Source organism: Anguilla anguilla, chromosome 10 (genome assembly GCF_013347855.1).
Source record: "Anguilla anguilla isolate fAngAng1 chromosome 10, fAngAng1.pri, whole genome shotgun sequence".
Classification (NCBI taxonomy): domain Eukaryota; kingdom Metazoa; phylum Chordata; class Actinopteri; order Anguilliformes; family Anguillidae; genus Anguilla; species Anguilla anguilla.
The window spans coordinates 15,812,511-15,828,945 of record NC_049210.1 but is presented as its reverse complement, the minus strand read 5'-3'; the positions used below and the strand labels follow the sequence as shown (position 1 = coordinate 15,828,945).

General features: G+C 44.9%; 1 protein-coding gene across 1 annotated transcript in view; it reads right to left on the bottom strand.

Annotated features, from left to right (window-relative positions):
• Nucleotides 1-14,714, bottom strand: part of si:dkey-91m11.5 (PH_BCR_vertebrate and RhoGAP_Bcr domain-containing protein) — an 89,221-nt gene extending 74,507 nt beyond the window's left edge. The window contains exon 1 of the mRNA XM_035378964.1: nucleotides 12,328-14,714. Coding sequence (XP_035234855.1) covers nucleotides 12,328-13,861 — 1,534 coding nt within the window. The 5' untranslated portion in view covers nucleotides 13,862-14,714. The remainder of the gene's footprint in view (nucleotides 1-12,327) is intronic.
• Between the last annotated feature and the right edge of the window lie 1,721 nt (nucleotides 14,715-16,435).

Sequence of the window (16,435 nt, the reverse complement as noted above, 5' to 3'; positions counted from 1 at the left end):
AGTCCCTGGCATATGCAATACTTTTCTGTGTAAAAGGTCCAACTGGAATGTTCAGCACAGGGATAGAGTAAAAGTCCTCTCCAGAGTGCTGGGCCTAGATTTTTGGAACATATCTGTAGACATATTTCAGGGGCTGCTGATGACTAACAGCAGAACTGAGAGTGTGACTGAGTTGGCAACCAAACAACCGACTGGAACAGTGGGTAACTGAGCAAGCATGCGATGACATGAAGTGAATGAGAATCATTTTGTGAGTGACAAAATGAGTGACAGAGTAACTGAAAGAGTGACCAGTTGAGTGACTACATAATTGGACAATGGAATGGGTGGTGAGCTTGTGACTAAAGCTGTTTTTCGAACAAGGAACATAGATGCATCAACTCTTCTGGCGATGCTTGTGCCTTCTGTTGTTTACATAACCAAAGGTTACCCATTATTTTACAGGGTTGACAGCATTCACACATTACAGGAACAGTAGGGCCTGTCAAACAGCGATTCAAAAAGAGATGACAATGGGATGAAAGTCAGACAAGAGCATAACCAAGACGCATACAGTCCCAACAAGGTATGATTGTGATAGCTTTGGCTTATGAGCCAGAGAAGCTGGCTAAAGGTAAGTAGCGTGCTAATGAAGAAAAGGTGAATCATAGCAGCTAATGTCCTGTCCCATTTTAATGAGCAAGCACACCTATGGGAATTTTTCCATAGTTACATAGAATGGATGTGTTACAGTATGTACAGTGTAGCTAATTAGTAAGCCATCATTTATTTGGTGTACATGTTCAGTTAACTTATTTTCGGTAGTAGTAAGATATAACATATCTGTATGCATGTCTTGGCAAAATAGGTTGAATTGTAGATACTTTATCCATTGATATTTGTTCACACTAACACAGAAACAGAACATTTCCATAAATGTTACTAGGTCTTAAACCAGTGGGGAAACTTTTCTGTAATTCAAAATTCACCTCTCATTCACCCATGACCTCTAAACTGAAAAGGTTTTTGGATATTCTGGGGTATTGCTGTGTATGTGTGTATTCAATAAGTAAGGTACAGAGTAAGTGACCAAAATGGGAGTGAATAAGTGAGTGAGACAGTGAGTGAGTGAATGAGTGTGTGAGTGTGTGAGTGAGTAAATGAGTGTGTGAGTGTGTGAGTGAGGGACTGAGTAAGTGAATGAGCAGCACACTCCATATGGCTTTAATGAGCCCTCCCCTCACATGATAGAGCCTCCCGGGCACAGATCTCTCAGAGAGACTAATAACAGCCAGCACACAGATCCTCCGCCCCCACACTGCACTACCTATTGTCTGATGTGCATGCCTTTCATCTCTTTATGTCCTGTGAAAAGGTCTGGCTTCCTTTAGGAGACAAACCCAGCTCTGGAATGCTGGGTAGTAGAGTAACTGTCAGAGCCCAAAGGGGGGTGGGGGGTGAGGTGTTTACCATGAAATGTGGATACAGTCCTACAACTTGACTCCTCTGCAGTTCACAGGGTCAGGCCAGTGGAAAAAGCCTGTTTGCACAGCAATATGATCTATTCCACATTTTTGGGGTCTCTTCCCTTGCTCAAGCCACAACACACGCCAAGGTTTTTTTTAACACTCTAAAAGTGTGTCTGATTAATGATAAATGAATAAATGTGGAATTGTAGCCAATGACACTACCCTCATATAGTTTCAAGTGACATTAAATGGCAAAGACGATGCTGAGAGAGAACGCACTGCACTTCCAATAGCCACAAATTTGATTCATTTACGGAACGTTCACATTTCTTTTCATGAGGACTCTCAAAAACTGTGAGGTGTTCTGTTGAATTAAGCAGACCTTACAGTACATCTGAGACACAAGATGGAAAAACTCTGAGTAAAGGATTACAGTATTAGGGCATCAGAGCACTGTATTATATGGTTAAAAAGAGGTTGCCAAACCCACACATCTATAAAATATATTAAAAGACCATCTGATACTTTCATTTAACAACCGCAAGTAACTGCAGTGCAGTGGCTATTTATCATATTACTACAGCAAAGCTTGTCTAAAATAGGACACTATAGCCTATACCATCTCTATCAGATATATATCCATACAACACAAACATTTTGTGTACTAAATTACAACTATTAGGCTATAATACTACCAAAGCCATGTACATCAGACAAGGCTTATTTTAACTGAAAGGCTCAAATAATTTACAAATAAATAACTACATGGGGTGAGGCATGTGGCACAATTCAATAGGTAGCCATATCTGAGTCCCCCCCATGCGGGCTGGGGTTTGATCCCCCCCATGGCATATTCTAAGCGGTGATCCCTTATCGGTCCCCATCTCTGCTTTCTACCTGTCTAAATATAGCAACAACAAAAAAACTATGCAAAAGGAGGGCATACTGTCTGCTCTCCTTTAAAAACATATGAATATATTTTTTTAAATTATATACATTATATAAACTATAAACATTCAATTCTTGAAAGAGAAAATGTTTTCAATGTTGCAGAGAACTCCCTGAGATTGCTTCATAAACCCCCAGGGGTGCACAGACCCTAGCCTGGGAACCCCTGCTGTACAACACTGACCTTTCCAACAGCCTCTGTTTGACAGGACAGGTTATTTGTTATGGTGACAGCAGAGGCTTGCAACCACATGCAGGGGTGGTCAGGTAAACTGCATGTGAAAAAAGTCACGGGAACCTGAAAAAGACTGAGTCACAGTTCCTGCTCAATAAACTACACAAAAAAACTTTATTGAAATGTTTTAAAGCATCGACAATTCAGTAGATCAGGTATAGTGAAGGTGATAATGGTCAGAACATCAATGTTTTTTTGTTTGTTTACTGACCGCGTACTGCAATTTTTCTATTATGGCACATTAATATTTGTTTCTGCAGTATCTTGTCTCAGGCTGGTCAATGAAAAATATATGACCCACAGCGAGTCTGGAGACTGAACAGACTTCTGAGCTCAGTGATGGGGTCAAACAGCGAGGAAGATCTGCTCACAGCCAGACAGCTTAATTGAAGGCCTTCCATTAGCCTCGAAGCCAGGAGGCGCATTTCTAAATAGACTTGTCGATTAAAACGCCAAACAGAAGGGATTAGATTTGAGGGCTCTTCTGGGATATTGGTTTGGGAGGGGAGTATGAAGAGAGCTGTATGATGTGTGCTATCAATCAGAGGACTTTCTTACCCACAAGCCTTCTACCAGCTGCTGGTCTGGGCCCTGTTGCTCTTGTGCCAGGGCCCCTCCCCCTAGACGATGACCAGTCCAAGATTATCCACGGCGGTTTATTATTTATACGTCTTAGCATGTCATTTATTTGGCAGATGCTCCGATCCAAAGCAAATTACAAGGCTAACGCGACAAAATGGATGGTATACCCACCATAAATGTGCATCAAATACAGGAATTTCAAATGTATTCATGCATTTGCATGCACATGTTTCATATGTAAGTTACTCGCCACTTTCTTGTATGGTTTATAACTGTCACCTGCAAAGCATCATATACCCCCCCTCCACCCCCACCCCCCACTCCACAATAACCAATTTGAGTGCAGCTGTGCCCATCCCCGATCATATCTAAACTGACAAAAATATAATGACAGCAAACAGTCCACATAACAACAACCCCTCCTCAGCACTATAAAATCAATGTCTGTCTGTCCCCTCTTCTTCACTACCTAATTCTCATCTCTGGCCCCTCAGGGGTATAAAATAACTTACACGCTGCCCCCCTCCTCGCCTCTTCAACCCACAGACAGAGCAGCAGAGTCACTCTTTAACTTCTGCCTCCATCCAAAGTACCTTACCTTACAGCATTGCCCAGGAATTCTGCCCTATGCCTGTCCTGAATAAAAAAGCTGGACTGATCCTCAGAGACCTGACCTCTGAATCAGTACTTCACCGTACGGTGACAGTCAAATATGTCTGCATTAGACTGTTATCATTAGCCTGGGTGTTACCGCTGGTGGTGAAATTTCCTTAGGAATTTGTTTACTACAATAACATAGCTGTACTGGCACAAGCTGTATGTTTTTTTCTAGTAGTCTGTATTTAGCTCGTGTTTAGCACCTGCAGCGTTCACGGTAAATCCCCTGGATAAGGGGACGTCCAGTATTAATAAATAATGTTAATGTTATAGCCTTCGAGATATAAATCATGCATGGTGCTGAGTGCTGACAATAGAAGATCTGACTTTAATCCTAGAAACACAGGCGGCACTTCAGGTCCACACGCGGGAGTCGCCCGGCGCGTACACGCTAAAGCGTGAGCGCATAGCGCATCCGTATATGACCGTGTTTTTTTTTTTACGAGCGCGTACGGCATGTGTGTGACCGTCGGCGTCGCTGCGTGCGTTCACGTTTGTCTGCGCGGTAAAGAAGCCGTTAAGGCAGAAAGCCACATCATCTTAACGGCCCTACTCTCGCAGGGCGAAGCAGAGGCACGGCTGACATTTGCCGCTGATTTTTCAGTCTGGCTCCCGCGTGCCGCTCTGAGCATCGCGTCTAAATGACCTGGCCCGGAAAACACACAGCATGATCACCGAGAGACACCCTCAATCATTTCAGGAAACAAAAAAAAGCAAATACGATTTTCCATTTTCAGCCATGACAGGCATGTATTTTTCAGTTGGGTGAGGGAGCGAAAAAGGGGGACTGCCATAAACACACAGTGCTCCACACATTCAGACAGGGCTGTAATATCCATTACAACCTTATAAAAACCGCCCTGGATAAGTGGTGTCTGGTAAGTGACTTAATAATGAATGATAACGCTAGGGAAAGTGGCACTAGCCTGTCCCTTACATTATCCCCAGCCTTGGTCGCCTCCATCCCCCCCTAATGACGCATTAACCTTGATCTAGAGCAGTCACTGACGGGGGCTACAGTACAGTCCGAAGGAAAGAGTGACGGACACAGGCTCACTGCCATTTCACTGATAATGCACAATTAACGACCACAGGGGAGGAGAGGGGTAACATATAGCCATTCCCCACTTAGGCCCAAAGAACTAAGAAACAGTTCAAGCAGTTCCTTACTGTGAGCTAAGAGTCAGTTCACAGGCAGTGCACTATGTGGCTATCTTTGGAGAGCCCAGTCGTTCGTGACAGCCAGGACAGTAGTAGCTGCTAGCCTCGCCACGGTCAGGGTGAGTGGCGGGCATGCTCACGCGCAGTGGGAGGGAGGCTAATGAAGTGTGGGCAGGGTGGGTGGAGCTTGCCCGGTCAGAAGAGGTTGTGCCATCTGCCTGGGGCAAACCTGACTGTCCACCTGGCCTTCCTCAGGGGTGAGCTCCTAAACACTCCGTTGCTATGGTTAAGCTGAGGTGGGCACCAAAAAAGGCACCACAAGGGCCCTGACCATGCAGCAAAATGCTCTCTGCAGGCACTGCCCTCTCTCTCTCTCCACCATCTGCCTCATTGGCCTGACTGCTAACAGTGTCCAGTAGGTCTGACTGTCCTGTCCAAGAACCCTCCCATCTCACTGCATTATGATAAGCCAACCAGAGGAGCCGATTGGCCCGTACAAGTGAGAAAGCAGCCATGCACACTGGATACCATACAGTATGTCCCACATTAGACTGGTTTCAGACAGTCCATGTGAGATTTCCTTCAGACGTGCAAACTGTTTACGGGTACACTGCACTTCTATGCGACCTTCCTAACAAATATTTAGAAGCGACGTGCTAGTTAAAATTTATTTTTACAAATCAAGCTGTTACTGGTGTTTGTACGTAAATATTTCATCGTGTTTGTCAGAAATTGTGGTTTCCTCTAGTACTGTAAGCCACTGACAATGTCAGAAATAAACACTGCTTTCCGGTTTGAGCACAGCTAAAACCTTTAAATGCACTGATTAGATTGTTATGCTTTGTGTGTAGAGGAAAAACACAAAGAGGAAGAAGGGATTATATTCTGTATGTTGTAGCTAATCTTTTGTTAAAACCACCTACAAAAACAAATGCAGCAAATTTCCTAACTGTATCATTGTAAAATATCTTGGCGCAGTTTAAAATACTAGGCTATAATACAAAATTTGTGAAAAAACGCCACAGTAGTGGTGGAGCGGCACAGAGAGGTCAGGAGGTGCGTTTTAGCGTCTTTGAGAAAGGTGAGTGAATGAATCACTCCAGCCAATCTTTACACCGTAGAATTGTGTTGTCTGTAAACAGTGGCCCAGGTCAAGTGCCAAAACAGATTCCCTTTGATACTGATATAACCCAGGTGAGTTTATTGTTGTGGGAAGTCAAATGAGTCATTTGCAGTGCTGGCTGTCCTAAAATTAGCTTACACATCTAGCCCTGCAGTACCATCTCCAATGGCACGTCACAAAATGCCAATAATCCAGCGATGTACAAATGTAATTTTTTATTCCAAGCACAAATGTGCCACTCGGAGGTCTTTCCTGATTATCTGCTGCTATGCCCTGCACTCCGATCCCGTGACAGCACGGTTACCTCGGGCCAGATCTTGTTCTCTTTTGGCGAACACTTCGGGCCCAGCATGCACTTCTGCAGGCTGAGGACTCAAAGAAAGGACAGGAGGGGAAGGGGAGAAAGCCTGCAGTCACAAATTACAGAGGCAGAGGCGACAGTGGCAGCCAACGGCATAGAAACTCCGCCCTAGCTAACCCCCCCCCCCCCCCCCCAACCCTCCCTGCCGGGGGTCCGGCCCCTTTGCAGTGCTTGTTATTGTGTTTAAGCACTGGCTGGAACTCTCGATACAGAATCGCCAGGGTTGTGAGGCTGACACGCAGGCTTTTAGAAGGGCACTCTGCCAAAAACTCATAATTAGATTCTTTGCTCCGTACCTTAGAATGGTCCCTTTAAAGTTGTTTTTTTTCATGAGGTGAGTCTTTATAAACAATGCTAAAAGTGTTGAAAGGAGGGAAACATCAACACACAAAATTTACATGCATCAATTCCGAGCCGGTTACCGGACAGAATCGAGCCGCTAGCACACTATAACATGAAGGCCTATTTGGGCATAACTCCAGCAAATGCAACAAACCTCAAATCTTACAAACACAGTCAATTAATCACGTACATGTCTTTGAGGTTTTAGAGTGTCTTGCTCTGGTTACAGACAGCAGATTTTAATTCAATACAATAGTTTGAAACTACATGTCAATGCATGATATTTTTTCGGGTCAAATGCCCTTTTTCAATGACAATACCACACGCACACATATTGGGGTGACAGCCATTTTACAATCTGAAACAAACTGCTCGACTCCTAGGCAGGAATGCGGTTTTACCTGAAGCTTATCAAAGCGTAAAGTGATGCACTAGACCTCCACAGTTCTACGCCCACATACCATCCCTGCCAACTTAGGTACAGGACTGTCCTGTTTTCCCCTGTCATGCGATCTTATTGCAGATGTTATTCTGAACAGTTCCCATTCTCCCAAATCCCCAGCCAGCATTTCAAAACTCCTTCCTCTTCTGCCAATATTTTTCTTTCGTAAAAGTCCAAATGGTATTAGAAACTGCTAAACTGTACCAGCTGCGACATATTCAACACTCTGACCCATACTGTATAAGCAACGGACACTTATAAGAGTAAGTGGTTTGGCAAGTAAACGGTTGCTTATTCTGTTAAATAGGAGTTAAATTTTCATTGCCAGCCAAGCTGGTTTTTGAATACACCCTGCTCAAACACCCAATAGTGGTCCACTTCCGTCTCCTAAAATAAAACCCTATAACAACAATAAAAAAAGAGAGAAACTGACACAACTTTTCTCCATTAAGTACCTGGATATGTTTTTTTTTCCACTGGCCACCCCTTTTCCCTTGCTAAAAACAACACAGGATCCTGCCAAAGAATTCTCTGTACAATGTCTCCTTTGAGACGTTTCTGGATCTCCACACAGCTGGCTGAGCATGGTCACCCCATCACCCCAGAGCCCACAATGGAAGGCCTGTGAAAGCTCCCTACCGCTGCACCGGGGCAGGTACAGCGCAATCCACCCTCAGGTCTCTGACAGGTAACGTACAGGCTGACAAATAAGAGACGAGTGGGGGATATTTTCCCACAAAACACAAACCAGACAGCATTTAAGTCCGTCAGGTTTATCTGGATTTCCACATGTCCCAGAGGAGAGGGGGCACAGGGGGCTTATTGCTCCTATGCTGATTATTACACAAGCGATTTCCCTGTCGAGTGTCAGCTTTGCAGGCTTGTTGTTGTTTAGTCTTTTTTTCCCCTCTTGCTTTGGTCTTAGTTACATAACTACAGGCCTGATCTGAACTGCCCCTTGCTGCTCTGTTTCATGCCTGCCTTCCTTTTCTTCCTTGCTGAAAGAGGGCTGCACACTTTGCTCCTTTCCACCGGGGTGGGATCACACCCAGACCAGTCTTCAGGAGAACAAACGTGAATTAAATGTAAATATTTAATCACCGCTAAACTGATACTGCTGCCATAGCAGAGCTGGAATCTGCACTGTTTTAGATTTGTGCTTTTTTTTTGTTGGTAAAGGAACAGCTTGTGATTTTGTGTTGAAGCTTTGTACACGAGAGATGTGGTCACGCAAGATAACACCGCGTGTGATTTTGGCGTGTGGGCGGATGAAGTACATGTCAATGTTAATACGGGCGGGCAAAAAGGAAAGCCACAAAACCATTGTTCTTTGAGTTCTGTTGCTTGGTATTTAAACCATTTCTTGCTGCACAGCAATACTGTCACCCCAAGAGCAATTCCTCACAGGCCACAACAAGGAAATTCACCAATCCAAAAAGCCACCACGACACAATGGAACTATTGCGGTTCTCGTCGGAGCCGACGCGGACTGCAGTCCGAATCCTGCGGGGACGGGCCGAGCCGAGGTGCGGCAGATGGGCAGAAACGGGCGAACGGAAACAAAGCGGCCATAAACGCAAACACGCTGCGTGTGCACACTGAGCTCTCCACACTTCCACTCGGCCCTGCCAAGCTGCAGCATAACACAGGCAGCTCTGATAGGCCGAGGGAGGTACGGTAGCCCGGCTCTGATACACTGATAAGGCACCAGTCACTTCACATGCTAACTCCTGGTTCATGTGAGGTATCGGTTGCTTTGGTACAGAAAGGGGTGGGCGTGGAGATTCACGACACTCCCAAGTGACGAAATGGTCAGCCAGTGGTCAGGGTCACACAGACCACCATACACACAGCCCCTCCACTGCCAGGTAAAAAGCTCCAATTGTTAACTACGTATCCTACATTTTGTAAAACAATGTTTGCCAGTTTGAGAAGTCTCACTTGACAATATTTCCTTGCTGTTGACCAGATTACTTTTTGTCATTGTGTGCTGATTAGACAGAGAAAAAGTAAATAGTAACATCTTATATTTAGCCACGCAAACCAGAATGAGAGGAAAGGGAGTGTGTCTGAACAGATTACATCCACAGATCATCCATTCAGCACAGAGATGATTCATCATTAGTGTACATATTGCCAAAGCTCCACAGAAAACTGGATTGTGATAAACTTTGATTTCTCTTACTGTTTAGAAGGCTCACTTTATGATGCATTCCGTTTTGACATGGCCACTTAGCCGTATATGCTTGGTAGTAACTGCAATGTCAAAATTTGCAGACAGTCAACATTTTGCCCTTACATAATGTAGGCCTAATTAAACACTACAGGATCAAAATCTGAGTATTATATAACCTGTCCAGAATGTTAAGCTTACTTAAAAATATATTATTTCACATCATCTGACTGAATAATAATAAAACACTCTACAGGCTGTGCGAGACTCTGCACCTGGTACTGGTGTATGCACACAGACACACAGAGACACACACAGACATAGACACACACACACCCACACACACAGACACACAGAGACACAGAGACACACACACACACAGACACAGACACAGACACACACACACACACACACACACACACACACACACACATACAGATACACACACATACACACACAGACCCACACACAGACACACAGAGACACACACAGACATAGACACGCACACCCACACACACAGACACACAGAGACACACACAGACATAAACACACACACACCCACACACACAGACACACACACACACAGACACACACATACACAGATACACACACATACACACACACACACACACAAACGCAACAGCTGATTGGTGGAAAAGGGAGCCGAAAGAGCAGTTGAGGCTGTTATGCAATGGGAGAGCTCTCCATCTGGGCACCACAACCCCCGCAGTTATGGACACGGAGGCGAGAGACGCAACAGACAAGCAGTGAGCACACCCCCCCCTCCCCCCCGCCCTCACCCTACCCCACTACTCAGAATGCAGGCCCTGCTCACTGCTGCTACCCGCACCAAAACACGGAGAAGGCAAGGACGCGGGCCGGGTCTGTCTCATCTCCCAGGTTCAGGTAGCCTCCGCTGGACAGTTTGCTCTAATGCTACTGCCTGAGGCTGTGGTCGTGCCCTGGGTTCAGGGGCATGAGAGTGTAAGCTTCATAATCAACTGGATATAAACGCTGAAGACTTCTGCTGGCCTTCTCTCTCAGGACCTTCAGCATAATAGTGTGCCATGGAGAACTTAAATACTACAAGTGCTGCTGGATCTGTGATGTACCTTTCTGGCACCACACAGAAGGGGGGCAGGGAATGCTTAGAACATGTCATTTTTCTGAAAGTAGAGGAGTGTGACAGTGAAAGTAACGGTTGGTACAATGGTCTCTTTCTGCTCTGCACAGAGATGTTAGAGCAGGGGTTCTCAATCTTATTCAGAAAGGGCAAATGAGGGTGTCGGCTTCTGATTCAACCACACAGTAACACACCTGATTCTATTAATCAAGGTCCTTAGCAAAGACTCTTGTAGTTGATTAGTACAATCAGGTGTGTAACTGCTTAGTCGGAACGGAAGCCTGCACCCTTTCTGGATAAGATTGAGGACCCCTGTGTTAGAGACTACGTGCACAGACTCTGTATATACAGAAGGACACACACACACACACATACACACACCCACACACAACTGAAGTTTGTCAACTGTCAGCTTCACACCTGACTGTAAAAGGGGCTATACAAAAAAGGATTGACTGATCAAATGATTGGTAGCAATTCTATATTAACAACCCTGTCAGCATCCATAAAAGCCATGTCAGTATGTGGGAAGCCAAGTGTAAGGAAATGCATTTCTCTGTTGTCCACTAAATGTATGCCAGTTTTAAAGCTATTCAATAGATGAGTCAGCTGCATTCGACATACAGGACTTTCCAATAGCTGCTTTTAAACTCTGCCAAATGTCTGAAGCCTCTACATCTGCATGCTCACATAATTTGTTGTATGACTCCTAATTCCAGGAGAAGGCGAAGTTCTTCCTCACCCACACCTCTGCTCACAGACGCTCACTCACCTTAACAATAAACTCATTCATTCCCAGCCAGCCATTTACACACTCCCTCCCCTTGCCCTTCGCCAAATTAATTCAGTACTCTCACCAGACAAATCCACCGTCAGACTGAGAATCTCTTTTTTTAAAAGCTAAACTACAGAGGCCTAAGCACTGGCCATGTGACACAGTTTAGACCCCATCTTCCTTTTGTGAGTGTTGTTATGCCCTTTTCCCTCCTCAGCCATTCCCCCCCCCCCCCCCCCCATGTCATCACGCTACACAACCCCTTTAAGTTAATTACCCCTTGCTGGGGAAAACAACACTGATCCACACTGACACAAATACACTCTGGGTGGACAGTGCGAGTGACTGGGCAGCCTCAGGGGATTCACCATCTCAAAAAACTGCATCGCCACAAGAGCACTGCAACGCTGAGGGAGAACAAGGAGCCTACATGGGGTGGACTGCATACTAGGAGAGTGAAAACAATACTGACAGGCTATTGTTGAGAATTTCTAAAGAGCCGCACAGCCTCCGTCGCCTTTGTAGTGCTTAAGATGAGGAATCACGAGGCTGAGCAGTTGAGAAATATTTCGCTTCTACCTTCGACCAAGAGAGGCTCTACTCCTCGCCTGTCATCACCAAGAAACAAAGCCTGGCACTTGGGCAATAGTTCAGTAGATCAGCAGATAAATTGACACGTGAAAACGAAAACATTCATTAGTAATGACGAGTTAAGCATCACACAAAGCCTTCAAGGACAACTGGCAGTTGTGAACTGTGAGTACAGGAAGTGCACTTCCATCCATAGAGTGAAGTCAATTTTAGATTTCCTGCTATTATTTTGTTTGACTCCTTCGTGTCCTGAATGTGGGGCAAGGCCCTCTTTGCTCTGAAGTAGTCCAGTCACAACTTGGCACAACAACCCACACCTCCAAAGTAACAAAGAACAAAAATATTTTTCGGAAGGTATGCTCTTACCTAGGTCTCCATGGAAACTGTTGTCATGTGAGGCCCTACTGGACGGCGTGGAGTCTCCATCATTGGGCCAGATCTGACCAGTTTTCCGGACACCCACAATGGTGGCCTCCGACACCACAACTTGCTGCTTGTGTCGTTTCTGTGACTGGGGCGTTGGGGGGCTGCTGCTGTCAAAGGACTGCTGTGAATTCTGGGAAGGTGAGCGGCTCTTCTCCCTGAACACGCGGTAGGTGGTGGGGCTGGGCGACACGTGGCTCGACTGGCCAGAGGAGAAGTCCTCCTCGCTGGACGTCAGGTTCTCGTTGGAGCTGCAGTCTGGCGTGTAGCCACCCCCAATGTCCTCAAAGCTTCCGGGCGAGTAGGACCGCCTTGGCCACGTGAGGTGCCTGTCGTCCCCACTGAGGTCCCTCATATTCACCCCCTTCCCGTCCCCTTCACCCATCATCCCCCCAACAAAGACGCTGGTATAGGGCTGAAAGTCGGACTGCTGCCAGTGCTGCGGATGCTGCTGCTGGTGGCGATCCGGTTTTCCTCCATTCGCTCGCACCATGTTGTCCTTCAGGAAGCGCGGATTGAGCTCAGCGTCCTCGTAGTCCACGTCATAGCCACAGTTGCTCTCCTGGGACCTGCCCCGGCACATGGGCTTGCGGAATTCTGACATCCCGGTGGCCAGGTTCCCAGGCAAGGAGTGGAGAGACCTCTTCCGCTCCATCTGTATGGCCTGGCAGCCCAGGTTGCTGATCTTGTCAGAGACATCTCTGTCATTGACCTTCACCAGCCCCTTCTCGTGGTGGTACTCCATGTTGACATAGAAGGGTTTCTCCAGGCCTCCTGCCCCACCGACTCCCACCTTCCCCTCTGCGGAGGAGTGCGAATTAGCCCTCTTGATCCTTTCGAAGTTTGACCTCAGTGCTGCCACGCCTACACCCATGCCCATCTTCTCCTTTGGGGAAGAGTCTGAAGGCACCTCCTTGTCTGCTGTCCCCTGGGCACCACCAGACCTGCGAGAGGACGACCCACCTTTGTGTTTGGATGGCGAAAGCCCGTCCACTTCACTCTCGCCATAATATCTGCATCGGTCTGCCTCCCCCGATTCCCCCTGATGCACCTCTTGTGCAAGTGGGAGCTCTGGGCCCTCAATGTGGGATGAGGATCTCCTGGGAGGGGGAGGTCTGGGTCTGAACTTTTCCTCCCCAGCAGAGTGGATCTTGCCCCGATCCCTCTCCCCTAGCTCTTGTCCATGGGGCTGCTGTGGCTCCGCACCTGCGGGCTGGTCCCCCTCTGGCATCTGGGACACCCGTCTGAAGCCCCACCTCTGCCGATCATAACTCTTCCTCTCCTTAGCCAGCAGTGTCTGCAGGTAAATCATGCGAAAGCGTTCCTTGTTCACCTCCATCTCCAGCCGCCTAATGGATGCCTTGCATTTCTCCAGCTCCTGCTCAATGTCCCCCACAGAATTTAGCTCCATTTGAGGGGGGTCAGAGTCAGGAAACTGAGCTTTCCAAGCTTCTACAAAACCTACCGGTTCCACCATGATTGACAGTTCAATTATACTTCTAAAAATAATATAATAAATCAACCCTTTATTTCTTCAGAATTGGCTTTACTTTCAAGAGTAAACTAACTGCCCTTCACTGGTGAAACAAATTATCAAAACAGTACGATTCAAAGTCTCAAATTATAATCATGATAAAAGATCAATACATAGCTAGAGTGCTACCTCATTCGCACAGGTTTCAAGGTACAGATCGTCCTTTGGCTTTTTTTAGTGCATCTCTGTCAATTTTTAGTTTATCGTACACATGCAGACAGTGGCTTATCTAATTCAAATGTAAAACATTCATCCGGTTTATTTTTGTGCATGTCAAAGGCTCATAAAAATCCATAGCGCATGGTCATTGTCCAGTATTACTCCCGATCAGATCTGGAATTGATAGAGAATAAAATCCCAGCGTACGATACTAGAACATCTGTCTTCCAGGGCGAAGGTCCAGACATGAAACTCTCGCTGTGCAGAGAAAAGTGAATGCAACGTGTTTATTTCTCTTCTTTTGTAGTTTATTCCACGACCACCGACTCTTCTTCATTCATCGTGAGACATCATTCTCTATTATCTCCAGTTGTTTCAGCCTCTTTGTAGACAGCCACTCAAGAAAATTAAATGGAAAGAAAGATGGGAATTTTCAGTCTTTATCATTGATGCCCGTTTTCCCCGTTCCTGTCGGGGATTTCGGGTAAATTGCTATTGTTTCTGTCTCGTTATCCCATGTTTTTACAGTAAATATTAGCATACATTTTTACTAGATTTCCTCTGTTCTCCTTGCTGTTGATCTTCTGCGCTCTCCCCATTTCACTCTCCTGCTCTACCGAGTTGCTGCAGGAAAGGGAGGGACTAGTCTCTGGATATGATTGACAGTGATTAGAATGACTTGTCCTGCTTAAAGAGACAGGACATTGTCCTTTCTGCCCAGTGACAGTGTTGCTCCTTTTGAATACCGTTTGAAGCTTCTATTTTGTATTATTTGTTTCATTTTCGGTCATACGTTATTTTGTTGTCCTATTCACGTTTCTCCATCTATTTTATTCTGTACTCGACAAACGGCTATAACTGCAACAATCGTATTTCATAAATCAGCTTTGAAAATATGTTATGATTTAGCCTGCTACAACTAGCATGCTATAGATTTAAGAGCGAGAAAGCATGCGATTTATCACTTACGGTAAAGTCATTATTTAGGCACAAAATAACCACACTACACCATCAGACCATTCCCTTTAACGGAAGTTAATCTCAAATATAGCACGTTACTTTGAAATTTACCATTATTTAATGCCTTTTAGAACAAAAAGTCTGTCGGTCTTGTTTCCATCTTCTCTTGCATAGGCTATTTGGTAAAGGAGTTCATTTGCTGGACATCCTAGATGAAGTTTATTTCTTGCAAATGTAATAGGCCTACTGCATACGCTTGTATTTGTGAATTTATACTAGTTTTGTTTCTAAATCTAAGTAGCCTACTATGTCCATGATTGAAAAAAGAATTGTATATGTGATTATTTATTGCTCTCATCATTTGGCATTCTGCATTGTTTGAGTATGCTTTATTTTACTTACTGTAGTCAACTAAGAATAACTGTATCCTTTCCAATGACATCTTACATAAACAAGCAGGTAATGCAATAGCACATATTCCAGAGGACTGAGTTCCCTGTATTGGTTCAACAACACTGTTTATTTTTTGAGCTGTCCCATCACTGTACAAACCAGGACCTGCCCTGTTTAGGCTCAACCATTTGCACAACACATCCTCCAATCGGACAGCTCACTCAAATGCTCAAATTGCAAACATAATTATTATTATTATTATTATTATTATTATTATGTTTTACATGGTTGCATTTGAGCTGTCATAATGTATATTTTATGGAAACAGTACGATCGTGACTGAAGTGCTAACGAAAAAGGACATTTTCACATTGTTGAACAGCTGAAAAGCTATAACTTTTATGCGACTAATTATTAATTCCATTGTTGCAATAACATTTAAATAACTTTTTCCCTGGGCATACATGTCTGGATTTGCTTGTTGTTTTATTGTTTGGAGAGGTACCTTGGAAGTTTATCTTCTTTTAGAGTTCAGTAGAGAGCGGGTTTGCCTTATACAACAGCGCCCTCCTGCGATATCTTACCCAAAGCACTTGTCAAAACCAAAATTAGAGATGCTGGTATCAGCCGACTGCTGATATGTTGAAAGAGGTACCACGTAAAGAATACGCGTTTCATTGACCATCTTGCGACCCTTCACTGTTATTATGCGAAATATAATAGGTCACATCACTAAGGTTTTTACTTGTTGCTATATTTTCTCCTCTATCGGTCTGCTTCATATAAAAAACCTCCGTGCAATTGGATTAATTTGATCCGTCTTATTTATTATTCCATTTATACCAAAGAGTCCTAGTATACTATTTATTTTATTTTGTTGTGTGAACCTGGTAACTAACAACACGTGACAACAGACCACAATATTTGTTCTAAAGCAGTATTGTAGTCTACTTGAATACTTATACCTAGTTCTCTCACAATACCCTCTGTGTCCTGAAACTCATT